General features: G+C 43.2%; 1 protein-coding gene across 1 annotated transcript in view; it reads left to right on the top strand.

The window, feature by feature from the left end:
* The window catches only part of CHST8 (carbohydrate sulfotransferase 8), a 571,556-nt gene that overhangs the window by 89,827 nt on the left and 463,045 nt on the right, over positions 1-18,684 (top strand). Inside the window, exon 3 of the mRNA XM_033942547.1 lies at positions 10,490-10,718. Coding sequence (XP_033798438.1) covers positions 10,610-10,718 — 109 coding nt within the window. The 5' untranslated portion in view covers positions 10,490-10,609. The remainder of the gene's footprint in view (positions 1-10,489; positions 10,719-18,684) is intronic.

Raw genomic sequence — 18,684 nt, 5'->3', positions numbered from 1 at the left:
TGTCTTTATATGGTAACTCATAGCCACTAAATATTAACTTAGCCTGGACATAGCCCGTTATTGAATATCTAGGAATAACACAAGTGGTGGTTAGAAAAATGCTTACCATTGCCAGCTGAATGTTTATCCCTAAATTTCAAAATTTAGGCACATAACATATGGGTGGAACCAGGAAAAAGGTTTTTCAGCACTAGGCTCATAAATTAGAGTAATCTAGGTAAATGAATGGCATGCCTAAATTTATAAGCATACCAGTCAATATTTGGCCAGTGGCGGTCAAATGTTGGTCTTTGTCCAGGCACTGGCATTGAATTTTCTAGGCTGGCCTGCAAGAATTTGCCCCCTTGATAGTGCCTCCGAATATGCCATTCAGTCAGGGCTGGCTCAAGGGACTGGCTCAAGGGACTGAATATGCCATTCAGTCAAGGGGCTCAATATTACAGCAGACCCTACCCTGGACTGTGCCCCCCGAAATGCTTCCCCCAGGATCACAGTGATAAAAGGGTTAATTTTCTGACCCAACAACTGGGGCTTCTGGGTATATGGCAGTTGTTACATCTGACAGAATGTACTTATAACTTTTTCTCTAACCCACATAACCTCTACTCGCGTCTAGATTATCTCCTGCTGTCTCCCTTCCTATTGCCTGTGGTGGACACTGTGGATATTTTGGAGGTCATGTTGTCGAATCATTCTCCAGTGTTGCTTTCTCTTCAGATCACATCAGACCCCTCATGTATTTGGTGTTTCCCTTGCTATTTGTACAAAGATCTGGATTTCCATAAATATTTGCGGGATCAATGGCTGGATTATTATGGTACTAATTTTGCACCTGACCTCAACCCAGGCCTCTTTTGGGAAGCCTCAAAAGTGGTCCTACGGGGCTTTATCATAGCTTATATCGCAAGAAGGAAGAAGAAACAGGAGGCAGAGCTGCAGGTGCTGTCTGGGGAGCTGCAACAATTACATAGACATCACCAAGATAGTTTGACGACCGCGGATCGATCTCGCCTGCGTGAGCTTAGGAAACAGGTTGATGCAATTCTTACGGCCTGGGCTGAACGGGACATTTATTTTCACTTCTATAGACTTTATAGATGGGGGAGAAAGTGGCTAGACTCGTCTGTCCATATCGTAAGCGCCAGGTGATTACGTCCATCACTGACTCGCATGGTCATACAACCATACAACAGATACCCATATTCACCAGCAATTCGTGACTTATTATAAAGAGTTGTATGCCCATAAGCCCTATGCAGAGATGGATAGGGATACGTTTTTCCAGGACATCATACTTTCTAAGCTTTCGCAAGATCAGATTCAGAGCTTAAATGCCCCCATTACCTGCCAGGAGGTGGAGACTGGTATTAAAGGGCTTAAGCTTACCAAATCCCTGGGACCGGATGGCTACAGGCCTGAATATTACAAGATCCTTTCGGACATCATCTCACCTTCCCTGAGTGCGGCTTACAACAATCTGCACTCTCAGAGAGGCCTGGACCGCTATAATATGGCTCATGTTGTACTACTCCCTAAACTGGGCAAGGACGCCTCTCAGGTGGGGTCCTACAGGCCCATATCGCTCCTTAATCAAGATGCAAAGTTATTGGCAGCACTGTTCGCAAAGCGCTTGAATGCCTTTCTGCCCTCACCATCCATGAGGACCAGGTGGGCTTTGTCCCTGGCAGATATGCTTCTATGAATGTAACTCGAGCCTTGATGGCTATATACTCGAGGAGAGGGGGTGCTGGCAGGGCAGCTATAGTGGACCTGGACATGGAAAAGGCTTTTGATAATATATCATGGTCATCCCTTTTCTGGGTCATGGGGCAATATGGGTGGAGGGTACTTTCTTGGAGTGGGTGTGTAGTCTCTATTTTTCTCCCCAGGCTAGGCTTCTTGTTCCTCTGGGATGTGGCACATGTCACGGTTGCCCGTTGTCACCGCTCCTCTTTCTCCTCACTATCGAATTGCTGGCAGTCAAGATTAGATCAGATCCTATTATTCTGGGCATCAAGATAGGTTCTCGGGAGAGACGCATCAATCTATTCGCTGACAATATCCTCTTATATTTAGAACAAGCCCCTTTGCATCTACCCCGGGATCTCGATATTGTGAAGGCCTTTGGGATAATATCAAGCCTCCGCGTTAACTGTGCCAAATCTGAACTGCTCCCCTTGACCTCTGAGCAGTACGAGCACTGGCATGATGACTACCTAAACTTATGTATCAATACAATGTTCTTCACCATCTTGAGGCTATCCGGCATCTCTGATCAAATGGAAGGACCTACCACTTTCTCTTTGGGGCTGGGTGGCTATGATTAAGATGGTCCTCTTGCCTAAACTCTTATATCCTATGCAGACTATCCCCCTCTGGATCCCCCTCAAAGATGAGCGGGCATTTAATTCTATTGTCGTTTCCTTTATATGGTGTAATAAAGCAGCCTGAATCAGTTCTGCCACTTTAAAGTTAGACAAGTGGTTGAGTGGATTGAACCTCCCGGACATTTGCTTGTACAATGTCGCTTCGCTGCTACGGTTTGTACATGAGGAGATTACTGGTAGTTATACATTTTTGCCCAGTGGGTGGATGACTGCGTGGTGCGCTCCACACTCTTTTTTATCTTTATTGCATGTGTCACCAAAGGCTGTGTCCTCGATTCCAAATTTTGAGACCTTTCCATCTAGCATGGCGGTGGTGGTGGCGGAAATGGCAACGGCATTCACCTCAGATATCCCCTTTCCTCCCTTTGATGGGGAATGTGTCCTTTCCTCCGGGGATGGGCCTCTCAAGGTTCCAGTTGTGGGAGTCCCAGGGCTATGTCAGTCTGTGGCATCTTGCCGATGGGGGCATAGAGGTTTTCCCCACTTTCTCTCAATTACAGGCCAGATGGGAGCTCTCAGCTACACAATTTTGGGCATATTTACAAATACAACATTATTATTTATCCCTGGTACACAAATGGGGAAACAGTGGTCCCTTGGCAGCTTAGACGCACAATTGGTGCTGGTTCCCTCCCAAATGAACAAGTTGGTCACGTGGTACAGAATTCTTAATCTTGCCCCCAAGGCCTTATATCTAGAATGAGTGGTTGGTCACAGTGGCGTACCTAGCATATGTAACACCCGGGGCCCATCATTTTTTGACACCCCCCCCATCTGTATGAAAAACATGATTTTTAGTAACAAGCCACAAGTCACACATAAGTACCTAGGAAAAGGCAGCATCTTACATACTGCAGTGAGCAGTACAACATCAATACACCCATTGTAAAACTAAACAAGCCAGACTAGTACAGATCAATCCTGCAGTCAATCCTAACAAAAAACCATGCCTTTCGAACACACAGAACACAGAAAACACCTTCACCTAGTATGGAATAAGTCATCACAAAATAACAAGTTTCAAGTTTCAAGTTTATTATAAAATTTGATTAATCGCCTATTCAAAGTTCTAGGCGATGTACGTCAGTAATTACAAAATTATATAAATTTATAGTAATTTAACATACGTTAAAGTATCCGAAGTATACATGACATAACGATACAAACTTGAAAACAATGGGTAAGATGAGGTATAGAAATACATTTTAATATAATAGAGACATTTAAGGATAAAAACAATGGGGAAGGTAGATGAATTTAAAATGATTAAAAAAGTTAAAATATAAAAATTAATTAATCGCTGAAAGCATCTTTAAAAAGAAATCCTTTAAGATTACTCTTAAATTTATCTAAAATTCTTTCTTCTCTCAAATAAATCGGCAAAGAGTTCCAGGCTAGAGGGGCTGTAACAGAAAAAATGGTCTGTCGTCGTGTGCCTATAACTTTTAATGATGGGACAACTAATAAATGTTGATCAGTTGATCGTAATACTCTTGAAGTTTTATAGGGAATTAAGAATTTATAAATAAAAGCTGGAGTTTTTGATGTTATTGATTTAAAGGTAAGCAGGTTTAATTTATATATAATTCGATATGCAACTGGCAACCAATGAGCTTTCCGGAGTAATGGTGTAACATGATCATATTTCTTAGCGTTTTCAATCAGTTTAATCGAGGTATTTTGAACGATCTGCAGGCGCTTGATTTCTTTTTGTGCTATTCCGTTAAATAAGGCATTACAATAGTCTATCTTTGAAATTACTAAAGAATGTATCAAAATATTCAGAGATTTTGGACAAAGAAATTTTTTCATTGAACGTATTTGGCGGAGACTGTAGAAAGTAGATTTCACGACTTGACTGATATGATCATGATACGTTAGTTTATCATCTAAAATTACACCGAGAATTCTAATTCTACGAATGAGTTTCAGAGAAATACCTTTGATAGTAATTGGATTAATAAGAGTGGGAGTATCTTTCCAAGGGAATAGTAAAACATTTGTTTTATCAATGTTTAGGGCAAGTCTATTTGTTTCCAACCAGTGATGGATCTGGTTGAGTTTGGAGTTAATATGTGCTATTTCAGTAGAATTATTAGGATCCAAAGAGTGTAAAAGTTGTATATCATCCGCATATGCGAATACTGTAAAACCTATGGATTGACAGAGAGTCATGAGAGGTGCAAGAAAGATATTAAATAAAAGAGGAGAGAGGATAGAACCTTGTGGAATTCCATATGGCACTGAAATACCTTCTGAGGTGGTATTATTAAACTTAACTGTAGAACAACGATTGTCAAAGTAAGAATGGAACCAAGTAAGTACCTGATCGGAGATGCCAATAGATTTGAGTCTATTAAGCAAAAGAGCATGATCAATGGTGTCGAAAGCTGATGAAAGGTCGATTGATATCAGAAGGACAGATGAGTGATGGTCAAGGTAATATAATATGGCAGAGGTCATGCCAATCAAAGAGTGTTCAGTGGAGTGGTGCTGTCTGAAGCCTGTTTGGTTGGGATGTAAGATATTTGTCATTTCTACAAATTCCGAAATCTGATTATATACTATCGTTTCTGTTAGTTTTGCAATATAGGGAATGTTGGCTATAGGCCTATAGTTTGATATTTCGTTTGTAGTGTGGATTTTAGCCACGGTGGTAACAGCTCTGACACTCATAGAATTCTGAGCATCAGAGCTGCTACCACCATGGCTGGCGCTAAAAAACGCTCCACAGTTTTGTAAAAGGGGAGATAAAATAGAAATACATAGACAAAGGTTAAATTGAACCAGTAAGAAGCTGGACTCTGCATACAGTGCACCATAGAAACAGTGACACATGTCTCCTATAGCAATAAATAAATAGAAATTTTTTTTCTACCTTTGTCTTCTGTGGTTTCTGCTTTCCTCATCTTCTTGTAACTCTTTTCCTTCCATCCACTGTCTGCTGTCTCTCTTCCCCTATATGGCATCTTCTCTCCTTCTATGCCCCTTCCAGAAACTGTATGCCTCCCCCTTCCATCTCTCCTTTCACCCCCATTGGTCTGGCATCTCTCTCCTCCTTCCCTCTCCCACACCTCTCCTCTGCAATCCCTTTCCCTTTTTTCCCTCATTTTCCTTTTCAATTTATTTTCTGCATCTGTCAAAATGACGTTCTTACTACCCTCTCATCAATGTCCTTTTTTACTGTCTACCTAAAGCTTGCCACCTCTTTCCCTCACCCCTCCAGTGTTTCCCTAACGCAATCCTTTTCTCCCCATCATGTGCCCTTCTTTTATTTATTCCCTCCTTCCATCATGTACCCTCTTTCTCCAACCCTTCCATCTAGTTCCTTCTCCTCTCTCTGTCCACTACCATCCAGCGTCTGCTCCCCTCTTTCTCTCCTCCCATTTCCTTCCTGCATTTGCTCCCTTATCTCTCCCATCTGCACTTCCATCCAGCATAGGCTCCCCTCTACCATCCAATGTCTGCCCTTTCTCTCACACATCCACCCCTCTTCAATCAGCATCTGTCCCCTTTCTTTCCCTCCAATATCCTTCCTCCTTATGTCTCTCTCCTTTCTCTGTACATCAGTTCCATCAGCACCACCCTTCCATACCACCATACCCTTTCTTTCCCTCCACCACTCTTCCATTCCAGAAATCCTGCTCATTTCTCTCCCTTCATGCAGCAAGGTCTCACGATGACTGTAGCTGCCGGCTGCCAGTCCACCCCACTCCAACGTACTTGCTCTGGAGTGGACTCAGCAGCCGCATGCTGGAAGGTCTCGCGATGACTCATCTGCTGGCTCTGCTCCGGAAGAAGTAAGTTATGTCGGAGGGGGTGGACCCGGAAGACGCAGGGAGTTGTGGCAAAGTCCCGCAATGACTGCGTCCGCCTGGTCCACCCCCTCTGACGTAACTTACTTTTTCCGGAGCAGAGCCAGCAGACGAGTCATCACGGGACCTTCCTGCATCTCAGTGCAGCTGCCGACTCTGCTGCAGAGAAAGTAAGTCAGAGGTAACGTGGCCATTTATTTTTTTCATCAAAAGGGGACATCTATTAATTGACTGTGTATCCTTTCTTTCATTTCTTTCTTTCTGCACTCAGGCCCAACAATTGTCCCTTTCTATTCCCTCCCTCCTTCCTTCCCATGTCCTTAGTGCCCCCAGTGCCCCCGCCCTGTGTCCTTAGTGCCCACAGTGCCTCCGTCCTGTGTCCATAGTGCCCCCAGTGCCCCTGTCCTGTGTCCTTAGTGCCCCAGTGCCCCTGTCTTGTGTCCTTAGTACCCCCAGTGCCTCCTTCCCATGTCCATAGTGCCCCCAGTGCCTCCTTCCCATGTCCATGTGCACCCGGGGCGGACTGCCCCCCCACTCCCCCCTTGGTACGCCACTGGTTGATCAGTGATCCCAGGACCTGGCAGTTAACTTCACCAGAGCTCAATTTCTGGAGCTCTTTGCTAATCTCTCTCTCTTAGTGGTCTCTATAGACCTTGGAGAAACACAATTTAAAATCCTGCATCGTGCTTACATCTCTGGAACCTGGGGCAAGGCTATGGGTCTATGGGAAGATGCCAGCTGCTCACACTGCCAGAAGGCGGCGGGTACCCTGTTCCACATGTTTTTGGAATGCCCTCATGTGACTCTTTGGCTTCAGGTCCTTCCCTTTCTAGATGACCTGGTAGGGCTCCAGGTGGCACGGGAATATGGCCTGCTGCTGTTGGGTGATCAGAGGAAATTGCTAGACGGTGGATTTACTCTCCCACTCTGGAAGTTTTTGTATATGGCACTTCTGTTGGTGAAAAAGCTCTTGCTCAGGCATTGGGTGGAGCCGACACTGGCCTCCTTTCCACAGTGGCTGCACATGATGAAGGAGGTGCCTGCTTTTGAAATACATTCCTACTGGACCGTATTCTCTCTTGATAAATGCCTTTATGTTTCTTTGTGGAAGGCGTTCCAGAGAGCGGCTGAAGGAGCTGCCCCCGCGGACCGATCGTGATCTTGATTGGCTGGATCTCAGGGGCACCATACCTTCTACCTACTCTCAAGCTGGGGTGTTTGGTGTGTATATGGCTGGTGTATGTGGGGGGATGTGTGGGGATTACGTCGGGTGGCTAGTATGGTTTGCCTGGCTGGTTGTTGCCTGGATATGAGTGTGTGTGTGTGGGGGGGGGTCTGTTCTTTCTATTACAAAATTGTTATTGCAGCCTTGGTTAGCTCAACAGGGGGGTATCAGCCTTATCGTTAGTTGTTCCATAGAGTCTGCTACTAGAACTGCTATTATACTCTTGTTTTTTTGTGGGTATTCTGCTGGTGGGCATGACCTTGCTGATTCATCTTGATTGTTTACTGTTCCCTTTCCTGGATTGTTTGCACTGTACTTTTAAAACCCTATATTACGATTTTTGTTTCTTGGTGTGACTTTGGCTGCATTATTAATAAAAATTATTTCAAAAAAAGAACAAAGGCCATACATTCATATATAAAAGCAGATCTGGGAATGCAAAAGTTATGTTCAGTCTCAAATCCTCATAGATCAGAGTTCTAGGTGGGTTACAAGCAGCATAATGTCTGTATCAGGTTAAACATGTTACATGGAGTTATATATATTACACAAAGTTATCAACTCATACAAGCAGAATAGGGTGTTATTCCTTAAGAGTTAAGTGAATGGTAATTAAGATGGCAGTGCATACAGTATCTTGGTTGCATGGTTCCCATAGTTACTGGATTAAATTCAGTAGATTTTTAGAAAGGTTAATTATTTTATGACGATAAATTCTGCTGCAACTTTCACAGAACAGTTAAGAATGCAAACCTTAATTTATTCTTCTTTTCTCTTCCTTGTTTCATGATGGAACATGTTCTGGTTTCTATCAGAATATTATCCCTGACAACGGCTATCAGTGACAATGGTAACCATTTTAGCCTGCAAAGTTTACCTCACCTCTTTCTGGGAAGGAGAATATTTAGGGAAGATGCCTTGTACGTCTTAGGCAGAGGTACCAGTGTGGTCAGTTTACTAGGGGTGTTGCCAGATAGCTTGCTTTTTTCTGTTTTTCCCCTGGAATATTCCCCCCCCCCCAAAAAAAAAAAAAAAAAAAAAAAAAAAATGGTTCTTACAGATGGACGTGTTCAGCAAAACATCTCAATTCAGATTTAGACCATATCAAAAATAGCCCTACATGTGTCTTTATAAAATACCACCAAAATAGGCACCTTCCTGTCACTTCAGCCTAGGCACCCTGTAATAAAATTACCCTCACAAATAATCAGTTGTGATCAGTGGCGTAGTTGTTGGTTTTTTTTTTCTCCTCTTATACTCAGCTTCTAGAAATCGATATGAGGACAAATCAATGTAATATTTGATTCTGCAATTCCATTGTCATATGAGATGGTTATATGTGGTACCTTATTGTATGTTAAACCCCCATTTGACCGGTATAAAGGCAGGCTTTTCATTACCATGACCGGGACTGCCATGCAAATGTTACCCATAATTGGAAAAATTGGGATCGGCTTAGTTTTACCTTTTGGTGGGCGAATTTATGTTTGTGTTATAAGTATGAGAAATTAATGCTGACATGTTGGGGCATAATAATTTATTCAGATTTGTTTGGGGTCCATTGCCAACTTTTATTACTTCGGTATTGTTGTCTTTTACCTTTAATTTCCTTTAGATTTATACATACATCTAGGAATGACGATAGACAGATGCTGTACCATGCAACCACAAATCAACAAAACAATACAAAAATCATTCGTGGACATGAGAAACTTAAGGCAAGTTCGAAAATTCTTAGATAGAACACAATTCCAGCTCTTGGTCCAGTCCCTAGTCCTAGGTCTTCTAGACTACTCTATCTCCCCTGCCCCGCAACCATGATAAAACAACTACAAACAGTTCAAAACACAGCGCTAAGATTTATCTATTCACTGAGGAAACATGACCACATCACGGCGGCATACCTCGACTCACACTGGCTCCCAATACAAGCAAGAATACTATTCAAATTCTACTGCCTACTATTTAAAACCATAAATGGAGACAGCCCAGCCTACCTAAACAACCGCCTAATCCAAACTACCTCAACCAGACAAAGGAGAACCCACAAACTGTTCACGTATCCCCCAATCAGAGACATCAAATGAAAAAAAAAACTGTACAATGGCCTTCTAGCCACATAAGCAGCAAAACTGGACTACCAACTCTCCAATTTACTGATAACGACCCCAGACTACAAATCGTTCAGAAAAGAAATAAAAACCATGCTATTCAAGAAATCCTTGAAGACAAACTAACACCGCAAGACTCGTCCCAATTCTCTGAAACAACCCACTCTACTCTTCAATTCCTCTGGAAATGGCCAGATAACTCCTTTTGTAATCCGCCTTGAACCACAAGGTAATGGCGGTATAGAAATCACTAATGTAATGTAATGTAACATCCAGGGAAGGGTGGGAAGTAATTCATTTTGTATTGTTACTGATGGATTGTAAGTGCTGATTCTGATTATTAATGTATGTATAATTTTTTGCACTTTGCATTAGCCTTGAAAATTTAATAAAGATTTTTTTTAAAAAGAGGACTGTCTGGGTGCCCAGGTGGATTTCCAAAACCCAGCAGTTTGTCCAGATGTTGGAAGGCCCTGAACTCTGGGCTGAGTCCAGAGGGTTTCTGTGCATGCAGGGCCATTGATGTGATTATGTCCCACACATGCATGTGTGCATGTGTGTGATGTCATTGTATCGATGTCCACCCATGCGCAGATGCCCTCCAGACGCGGCCCCGAGCTCAGGGAAGGAGACATGAGATTCATGTGAGGGTGGGCTAGGTGTCCTCCCTTTTTAAAGAGGAAATCTGGTAACCCTAATCAGAAGTATAAGACTTGCTTCTGCAAAACGCACGATGGTCTACTTAATTTTTCACAAATTAAAGTGCTGCAGACTTTACCAAACTTGGCAATACTTAGAATGATCTCCTGTTATCAGCTAGCATCTTAATAATTATTTATGTGTGAAATCAGCCAAATAAATGTTAAAAAAAATAAAAAATCTTGGCAAAAAACAAAAGAGAACTATGTTTGACAAATCCTGAATGGTACATGTGGTTTCTGTCTCTTGTAGGTGGTACTCTAACAGACTGCCAACTGAGAAGATGAGATCATGAGTGAAGAGACTGTCTCACAGATGGCACACATTTGATTTTATGTGGACAACTCTAGATTTTATTTAAGAATAATAAGTATGAGGCTGACGTATATATTCTCCTTCATCTTGCTGTTTGGAGCAGCTATGCTTGTTCTCTTCATTCATCTGCAGAATCCCGCAGAATTAGATCAACAACAGATTCCAGGTTAGATTTCAGCTTTCTTTCTAAAGGTTCTTAACCCTCACCATCCAATCTCCCAGTTTGATTTTTACTCCTTGAATCCTTGATTGTCACTTGTGGCTTACATGGTACAAATTTCTGTAGGAAATATTTGCTTTGCTGATGCTAAGTATGCAGATGAAGACCTGAATGCAAATGCCCACAATGCATTGCTAAGGGCCAAAACCAAGCTTGGTTGAGAGTGACAGGATCATTACCTTGTTCTGAATTTATGTTATTCTTTGTGGAAGGGCTGTTGTTGATTTCTGCCCATGAAGAGAGTAATTTTACCTAGGCATCAGGGGCTCCTTTTACGAAGCCGCGCTGGCGGCTTTAGCGCGCGTGACTTTTAATCACGCGCTACCCCCACGCTAGCTGAAAAACTACTGCCTGCTCAAGAGGAGGCTAGCGCATCTGGCAGTTTAGCGCGCATTATTACACGCGTTAAACCTTAAAAGGAGCCCTAAATGTTTGGATCAATGTTTGGCTACATACTTAGTCCAGTAATTTTCCACTTTTTTCGTTCTGTATTTTTCCAAGGGAACGAAAAAAGTGGAAAATCACTGGACTACATAGCTCTCGATAGAGACTGCTCCAACTTTGTTGGTTAACAGAAAACTTTTTGGTGGCCCCTCGTATGATGGAGCATTTAAGGCGTCTGTTACAAATAAAATAACAGTGGACTAGCATTGGTGATCTTTCGATAAATTTTCACATTTTTATCTTTTGACTTCCTGGTGCCATCTTTTTGTTTCTGTTATAAGGTTCCTGTGCCACTCGTAATCTTACCATTTTTTTTGTTGTTGTTGTTGCATCAAACATAGAGAGATTTTTCTCCTTCTTTTGTTTCTACCTGAATGTTATGTGCATTTATACTAAAGTAGGCATCTAGGACCTGATTCTATAAACAGTGCCTAATCAAGCAACCATTAGGTGTCCTTTATAGAATCACGCCTAGCGGCACCTAAGCAAACTTAGGCATCGCTAGGCGTCCTAGAGATAGTTGCTGGTATATTAGGCCAGGTTTTACCTGGCCTCATTTACCAGTGCCTAACTACAATGCCTAGTCAACCACGCCTATTCTCCACCTCTAACCATGTCTTTTTTTCAGGTAGGCATCGTTAGACATCGAAGACTTAAGCATTACTAGGCGCCATGTGGATATCCACGTGCAACCTAAATTAGCAATTTAAAAAATGTTTTTAACGGGTGTTTAATGGTGTGGTCAATTACCATGCCTTTGAACCCATTAACAAACAATTGTAAAAGTAGGCATGGTTAGGGGTGAAGAATAGGCGTGGTTGACTTAGGCGTCAATAGGCGTTGTAGTTAGACATTGGTAAATGAGGCCAGGTAAAACCTGGCCTAATATACCGGCAACTATCTCTAGGACGCCTAGCGATGCCTAAGTTTGCTTAGGTGCTGCTAGGAGTGATTCTATAAATTTGCATGCAAATTTTAGTTAGGCATCACTAGGCATCCATGTTTAGGTCACCTTTACAGAATAGGCTCCAATATTGTGCCCTTAGGGTGTTTAAGGGGATGCCAAACTAAAGAATTGCCCCCTAAATGTTCTCCCTGGACTGAAATGAATGTTATGCCAATATGATCAATTCCTGACCATTAGTTTGTTTAATATAATTTTGCAATGCTCTCAGATGCAATATTTTGACAGTTGCAAAGGGGTCTGCTACTGCGCAACTCTGAATTTGCATTACTGTCTTCGTTGTCTACATTTATTAAGCGGTAGATCTTAATTACTTATCTATGCACCAAACTAGTTTCTTTTACACCTAAAGCATAAAATGGTCCTGCTCATTAAAAAGGATTCACTTAAGTTGAGCTGGCAAAATAATCATCCACATATTATCAAGTCGAAGTTTGATCCTAGCTTTTACAGTCTCTCCATCTGCTTTGTTTACCATACGAGGTGATAGTCACTAGCTGTACCAGCCTAGCATTTCCTTTCCAAACCACAATTTTGACTTCCAGCCCAGTTAATTACAAGATAGCAAAACCACATTGAATCAGTAGCTCAGCTTTATAGATTTATAAGCTTGCCAGATAACTGGGCACAAAATGACTGGGTTCACATTGGTTTTCTTTTCCAGGGGGGGCCACACTCCCTTCTATAGATTTCCAATTGTGCACTGCTTTTACTGATCAAGCTCCAGTGTAGTCATTAATGTAATGGGTTAATTCCATGTATGCAATCACTTATCTTTTGATTGTGGACCCAACAACTCACATTTGGATCGTACTCTTCCATAGATGCTTCACTCCATAATTCTATAAGCCTTTGACATCTGTGCAGCAGGAACTTTAAATCAATTTTTTTTATTTAAATGTTTTTTTGGACTGTTACGAGTTTCTATAAAGTCATAAAACGGTAGATAAAGAAGACTGTATATGGTTCACTTTTGTAATTACACAACTTGGCCACAATAAGTAATTGAACAGCAGCTCAATGCACGCCATGAAAGACTTCTAACAATGTACGCTGTGATTTTAGAAAGCCACTAGTGTCACATGGAGATTCACACTACACAAGGAGCCAATGTGGAAAGGCTCACAGCAGAGCCGTGAGCACCTCTTTAGGACGCCAATCTCGGCGGACGCTGATCACGTGGCAATCACACATCGACGTCCTAAAGAGAATTGCGTCTACATTGCTGAATAGACACCTTAAATGTGGGCCAACATTTTGCAGGCCTACATTTAAGGCATCGGTTTAACGCCTGTGGAGATACGAAGGGATGCTTAAGCACACCCAAGGTCACTTCCAGGTGAAACATAACATAACATAAATCTTTATTTATATACTGCGAAAGCCTTTCGGTTGGAGGTGGTTTACAGGAAAATAGATGAGGAGAGTCAGCGAAAGTGCAACAAATTGAGAGGGTAATGAAAAATTGTATAGAACACAAGGAGGGAGGTTAAGCAGGGTTTTATAAGGAGGGAGATGAAGGATAAATAATAATGATTATAGTCTTAGAGCAGCAATTTGAATAGAGAATCTGTTGATTAACCTTAATAGTCCTGTTTGAGAAAGAGGTGCATTTTTAGGAGCTTAAGCGTTCCTACATGTCTCCGTAGATGCACTTCAGATGCATACAATCTAGGCATCCATTGCACCATTAAAAAAAAAAAAATAAAAAAAGTGCATCCCGATTGGCTGCCAGATGGCAGTAGAACGCCTACCGCCGCTTGCAATCAGGACTCACGTTTTGAGAATCAGTCCCCATTGGTTTCTACCATGAGTAGTAATGTTTTTTAATAGAAAGCTAAATATATGCAGATTTTATGTATGGAAAACTTGCATCTAATTGGGGAGTGGGGGGAGTGTTCTGGACACATGCACATGTGTGAATAAGAACATAAGAATTGCCACTACTGAGTCAGACCAGTGGTCCATCATGCCCAGCAGTCCGCTCACGCGGCGGCCCTCTGGTCTAAGACCAGCACCCTAACTGAGACTAGCCCTACCAGTGCAAGTTCTTGTTCAGCAGAAACTTGTCTAACTTTGTCTTGAATCTTTGGAGGGTGTTCCAGCTTTCTACCACTCTCTGGGTGAAGAAGAACTTCCTTACATTTGTACGGAATCTATCCCCTTTCAACTTTAGAGAGTGCCCTCTTGTTCTCCCTACCTTGGAGAGGGTGAACAACCTGTCCTTATCTACTAAGCCTATCCCCTTCAGTATCTTGAATGTTTTGATCATGTCCCCTCTCAATCTCCTCTGTTTGAGGGAGAAGAGGCCCAGTTTCTCTAATCTTTCGCTGCACGGCAGCTCCTCCAGCCCCTTAACCATCTTAGTCGCTCTTCTCTGGACCCTTTCGATTAGTACCATGTCCTTCTTCATGTACGGCGACCAGTGCTGGACGCAGTACTCCAGGTGAGGGCGTACCATGGCCCGGTACAGCGGCATGATAACCTTCTCTGATCTGTTCGTGATCCCCTTCTTTATCATTCCTAGCATTCTGTTTGCCCTTTTTGCTGCCGCTGCACATTGTGTGGACGGCTTCATCGACTTGTCGCTCAGAACTCCCAAGTCTCTTTCCTGGGAGATCTCTCCAAGTACCGCCCCGGACATCCTGTATTTGTGCATGAGATTTTTGTTACCGACATGCATCACTTTACACTTATCCACGTTGAACCTCATCTGCCATGTCGATGCCCATTCCTCGAGCTTGATTATGTTACGTTGCAGATCTTTGCAATCCTCCTGCGTCTTTACTACTCTGAATAACTTCGTATCATCCACAAATTTAATCACCTCGCTCGTCGTATCTATGTCCAGATCATTTATAAAGATGTTAAAGATCATGGGTCCAAGCACCGAGCCCTGCGGCACCCCACTGGTGACACTTTTCCAGTCTAAGTATTGTCCATTTACTCCCACTCTCTGTTTCCTATGCTCCAGCCAGTTTTTAATCCACGTGAGTATTTCATCCTCAATTCCATGGCTTGCAATTTTCCGAAGTAGTCGTTCATTCGGAACCTTGTTGAACGCCTTCTGAAAATCCAGATATACAATGTCGACCGGATCGCCCTTGTCTATCTGTCTGTTTACTCCCTCAAAGAAGTGCAGCAAGTTCGTCAAACACGATTTGCCTTTGCTAAAACCGTGCTGACTGGTCCTCATCAGCCCGTATCCATCAAGGTGATCAATGATGCTATCTTTTATCAGTTACTCTACCATCTTTCCCGGTACTGTAGTTCCCCGGAACTCCCCTCGAATCTTTCTTGAAGATCAGTGTAACATTCGCCACCTTCCAATCTTCCGGAATCTTTCCCGATTTGATCAACAGATTGGCTATTAGTTGAAGCAGTTTAGATATGGTCCCTTTCAGTTCCTTGATGACCCTCGGATGGATGCCATCCGGTCCCGGGGATTTATCGCTCTTAAGCCTATCAATCTGCCTACATACCTCCTCTAGATTGACCGTCAATCCTGTCAGCTTTCCGTCTTCGTTTCCAGCATATAGCCTGATGGGTTCCGGTATGCTGTGTACATCTTCTTTGGTAAATACAGATGCAAAAAATGTGTTCAGTTTGTCAGCGATTGCTTTGTCCTCCTTTAGCGCTCCCTTTATTCCATGGTCATCCAAAAGTCCCACCACTTCCTTTGCGGGTCGTTTCCCCTTAATATATCGAAAGAACGGCTTGAAGTTCTTCGCCTCCTTGGCTATTTTTTCCTCATTGTCTCTTTTGGCCCCTTTTACCGCCTTATGGCACCTGCGTTGATGTTTGTCTTGTTCCAGTTTTCATCCGTTTTTGACCTTTTCCATTCCTTAAATGAAGTTTTCTTGTCTCTGATCGCTTCCTTCACATCTACAGTGAGCCATGCTGGTTCTTTGTTCTTTTTCCTCATGGATCCCTTGTTGATACGCGGTATATATAGATTTTGCACCTCGGTGACTGTGTCCTTAAAAAGGGACCAAGCTTGCTCTAGCATTTTTACAGTGCTTATCCTCTTCTTAATCTTCTTCCCTACCATGAGTCTCATCCCTTCGTAATTCCCTTTTCGGAAGTTCAGTGCCGTGGCTGTCGTTTTGGACCGATGTTTCTCCCCTGCGTCCAGATCAAAGCGGATCATATTGTGATCGCTGCTTCCCAGCGTCCCTTCTACTTCTACATCTTGTGCTGGTCCTCGCAGGCCATTTAGAATTAAGTCCAGAATTGCATTTCCTCTAGTATTTTCCTTGACAAGTTGTTCCAGGAAGCAATCGCCTACAGCATCCAAGAACTTGGTCTCTCTAATGCAGCTGGAGGTGCCTAGGTTCCAGTCTATTCCCGGATAGTTGAAGTCACCCATGATAACTGTGTTGCCTCCCTTGCAGTTGCGTTTAATCTCATCTGTCATTTCTCCATCAATTTCTTTGGACTGCCCTGGGGGTCGGTAGTAGATGCCAATCTTCATTTCCAGGACATTTGTTCCTAGAATTTTGACCCATAGAGACTCTAACTTATCTGTCAGTTGTGGCATGTTCTCTCCAGCAGATTCAATTTCCTCTTTGACGTATATGTCAACACCTCCACCTTTTTGAGCTACTCTGTCTCTGCGGTATAGCTTGTATCCCGGTAGCACAGTGTCCCAGACGTTTTCCTCAGTCCACCATGTTTCCGTGATGCCTATGATGTCAACGTTATCTTTTTTGTGCTATGGCTTCTAATTCACCCATCTTATTTGTAAGGCTCCTTGCGTTTGTGTACATATACTTGAGTTTGCAGCTTTTTCCTTTCTTGCATTTCCTTCCTTCTTGTGTCCTTTTTGATCTCTCTTGCCTGTAATCCGGTGAGTCTTTCCCTCTATCTTCTTGCACGGTATCATCTGGGTATACCGATTCCCGAACCATCGACTCTCTCTCTCTGTTGACTGTCGGCTTTCCCTTTCTTCCTAGTTTATAAACTTGTCCACTTCTCTCTTGATGTTGCTTTCAAGTAGCCTCGTTCCGTCTCTGCTGAGGTGGAGTCCATCTTTCCTGTAGAGCTTGCTCTTCCCCCAGAACGTTGTCCAGTTGCGCACGAAGTGAAATCCTTCTTCCTCACACCAGCACCACATCCACGCGTTGCCTGCTTGCAGCTCCATCTGCCTCTTCTCATCTGTCCTGGGTACCGGCAGGATCTCCGAGAATGCTATCCTCTGCGTTCTGGTCTTCAGCTTCCTTCCTAACATCCGGAACTGGTCCTTCAGTACTTCCCTGTTGTAGTTCCTATTGCTTACGTTGGTCATCCCCACATGGATCACCATCGCCGTATCTTCTTCCACACTGTTGAGGATCCTGTCGATGCGGCTCACTATGTCTTCTACCTTGGCTCCCGGTAGGCAGGTCACCAGCCGATCAAGTCTTCCTCCCGCTATGTGGCTGTCAACTTGTCTGATGATGGAGTCGCCCACGACGATTGCTGTCCTCTCTATCTTCTCCTGATTCTCCAGCCTCAGGTCCGTGTCCCTGGTGTATGTCCATCTCTCCTGCCGCAGGTCCGTATCCTTCGTTCTCGCCACTGTATCACCCATTTTTTCCTGGTGGTTGTCTGTCGGGTGGTCCACACTCTCTGTAGGTGTCTTTTGGCAGTTCCACTGTTGCTGGTGATTTTCCACGGCCTCCCTGTATACCTCCTCTATGAACTTCTCCAGCTCTCGGACTTCTTCCTCGATAGTGTCTTCTGACTTGTTCTCTGCTTCCTCTGTCTGGACATTCTCTGCATCTCTGTCTCACTCCTCCCCTGCTTGAAGTGCCTTCAGTTCCAATATTCTGCCCTCCAGGAGTCTGACTTGTCTCTTCAGGCTCTCCAGTGTGAGCAGTGGTATCAACATCTTTTTTTTGCATATGAATATGAGCCTCGTTAAAATGTATGGGCAACACATTTCTGCAAGGCTTATATTTAGGCGAGTGGAGTAGAACGGGTACAAGTGGATTGATTTTTCGCTCCGTCAAAAATGACAAAAGACTAGGGGACACTCGATGAAGTTACACGGAAATACTTTTAAAACCAATAGGAGGAAAATTTTTTTCACTCAGAGAATAGTTAAGCTCTGGAACGCATTGCCAGAGGATGTGGTAAGAGTGGATAGCGTAGCTGGTTTTAAGAAAATTTTGGACAAGTTCCAGGAGGAAAAGTCCGTAGTCTGTTATTGAGAAAGACATGGGGGAAGCCACTGCTTGCGCTGTATTGGTAGCATGGAATATTGCTACACCTTAGGTTTTGGCCAGGTACTAGTGACCTGAATTGGCCACTGTGAGAACAGGCTATTGGTCTGCCCCAGTAAGGCTATTCTTATGTTCTTATAATGTGGGCTTTCACTTTTGGTTTTGTTCAAACATGTACATACGTCTGTTACCTCCCATCTGGCTTAAGTGCTCCTGCATAAGTATAAGCATAATATTATAGAATTATCCCCCAAAATGTGAAGGTTTACAAAATCCACTGCTTATCAGTCTATGTGAT

This window comes from Geotrypetes seraphini, chromosome 4 (genome assembly GCF_902459505.1).
Source record: "Geotrypetes seraphini chromosome 4, aGeoSer1.1, whole genome shotgun sequence".
Classification (NCBI taxonomy): Eukaryota; Metazoa; Chordata; class Amphibia; order Gymnophiona; family Dermophiidae; genus Geotrypetes; species Geotrypetes seraphini.
This window is presented reverse-complemented; position numbering and strand designations above follow the sequence as displayed.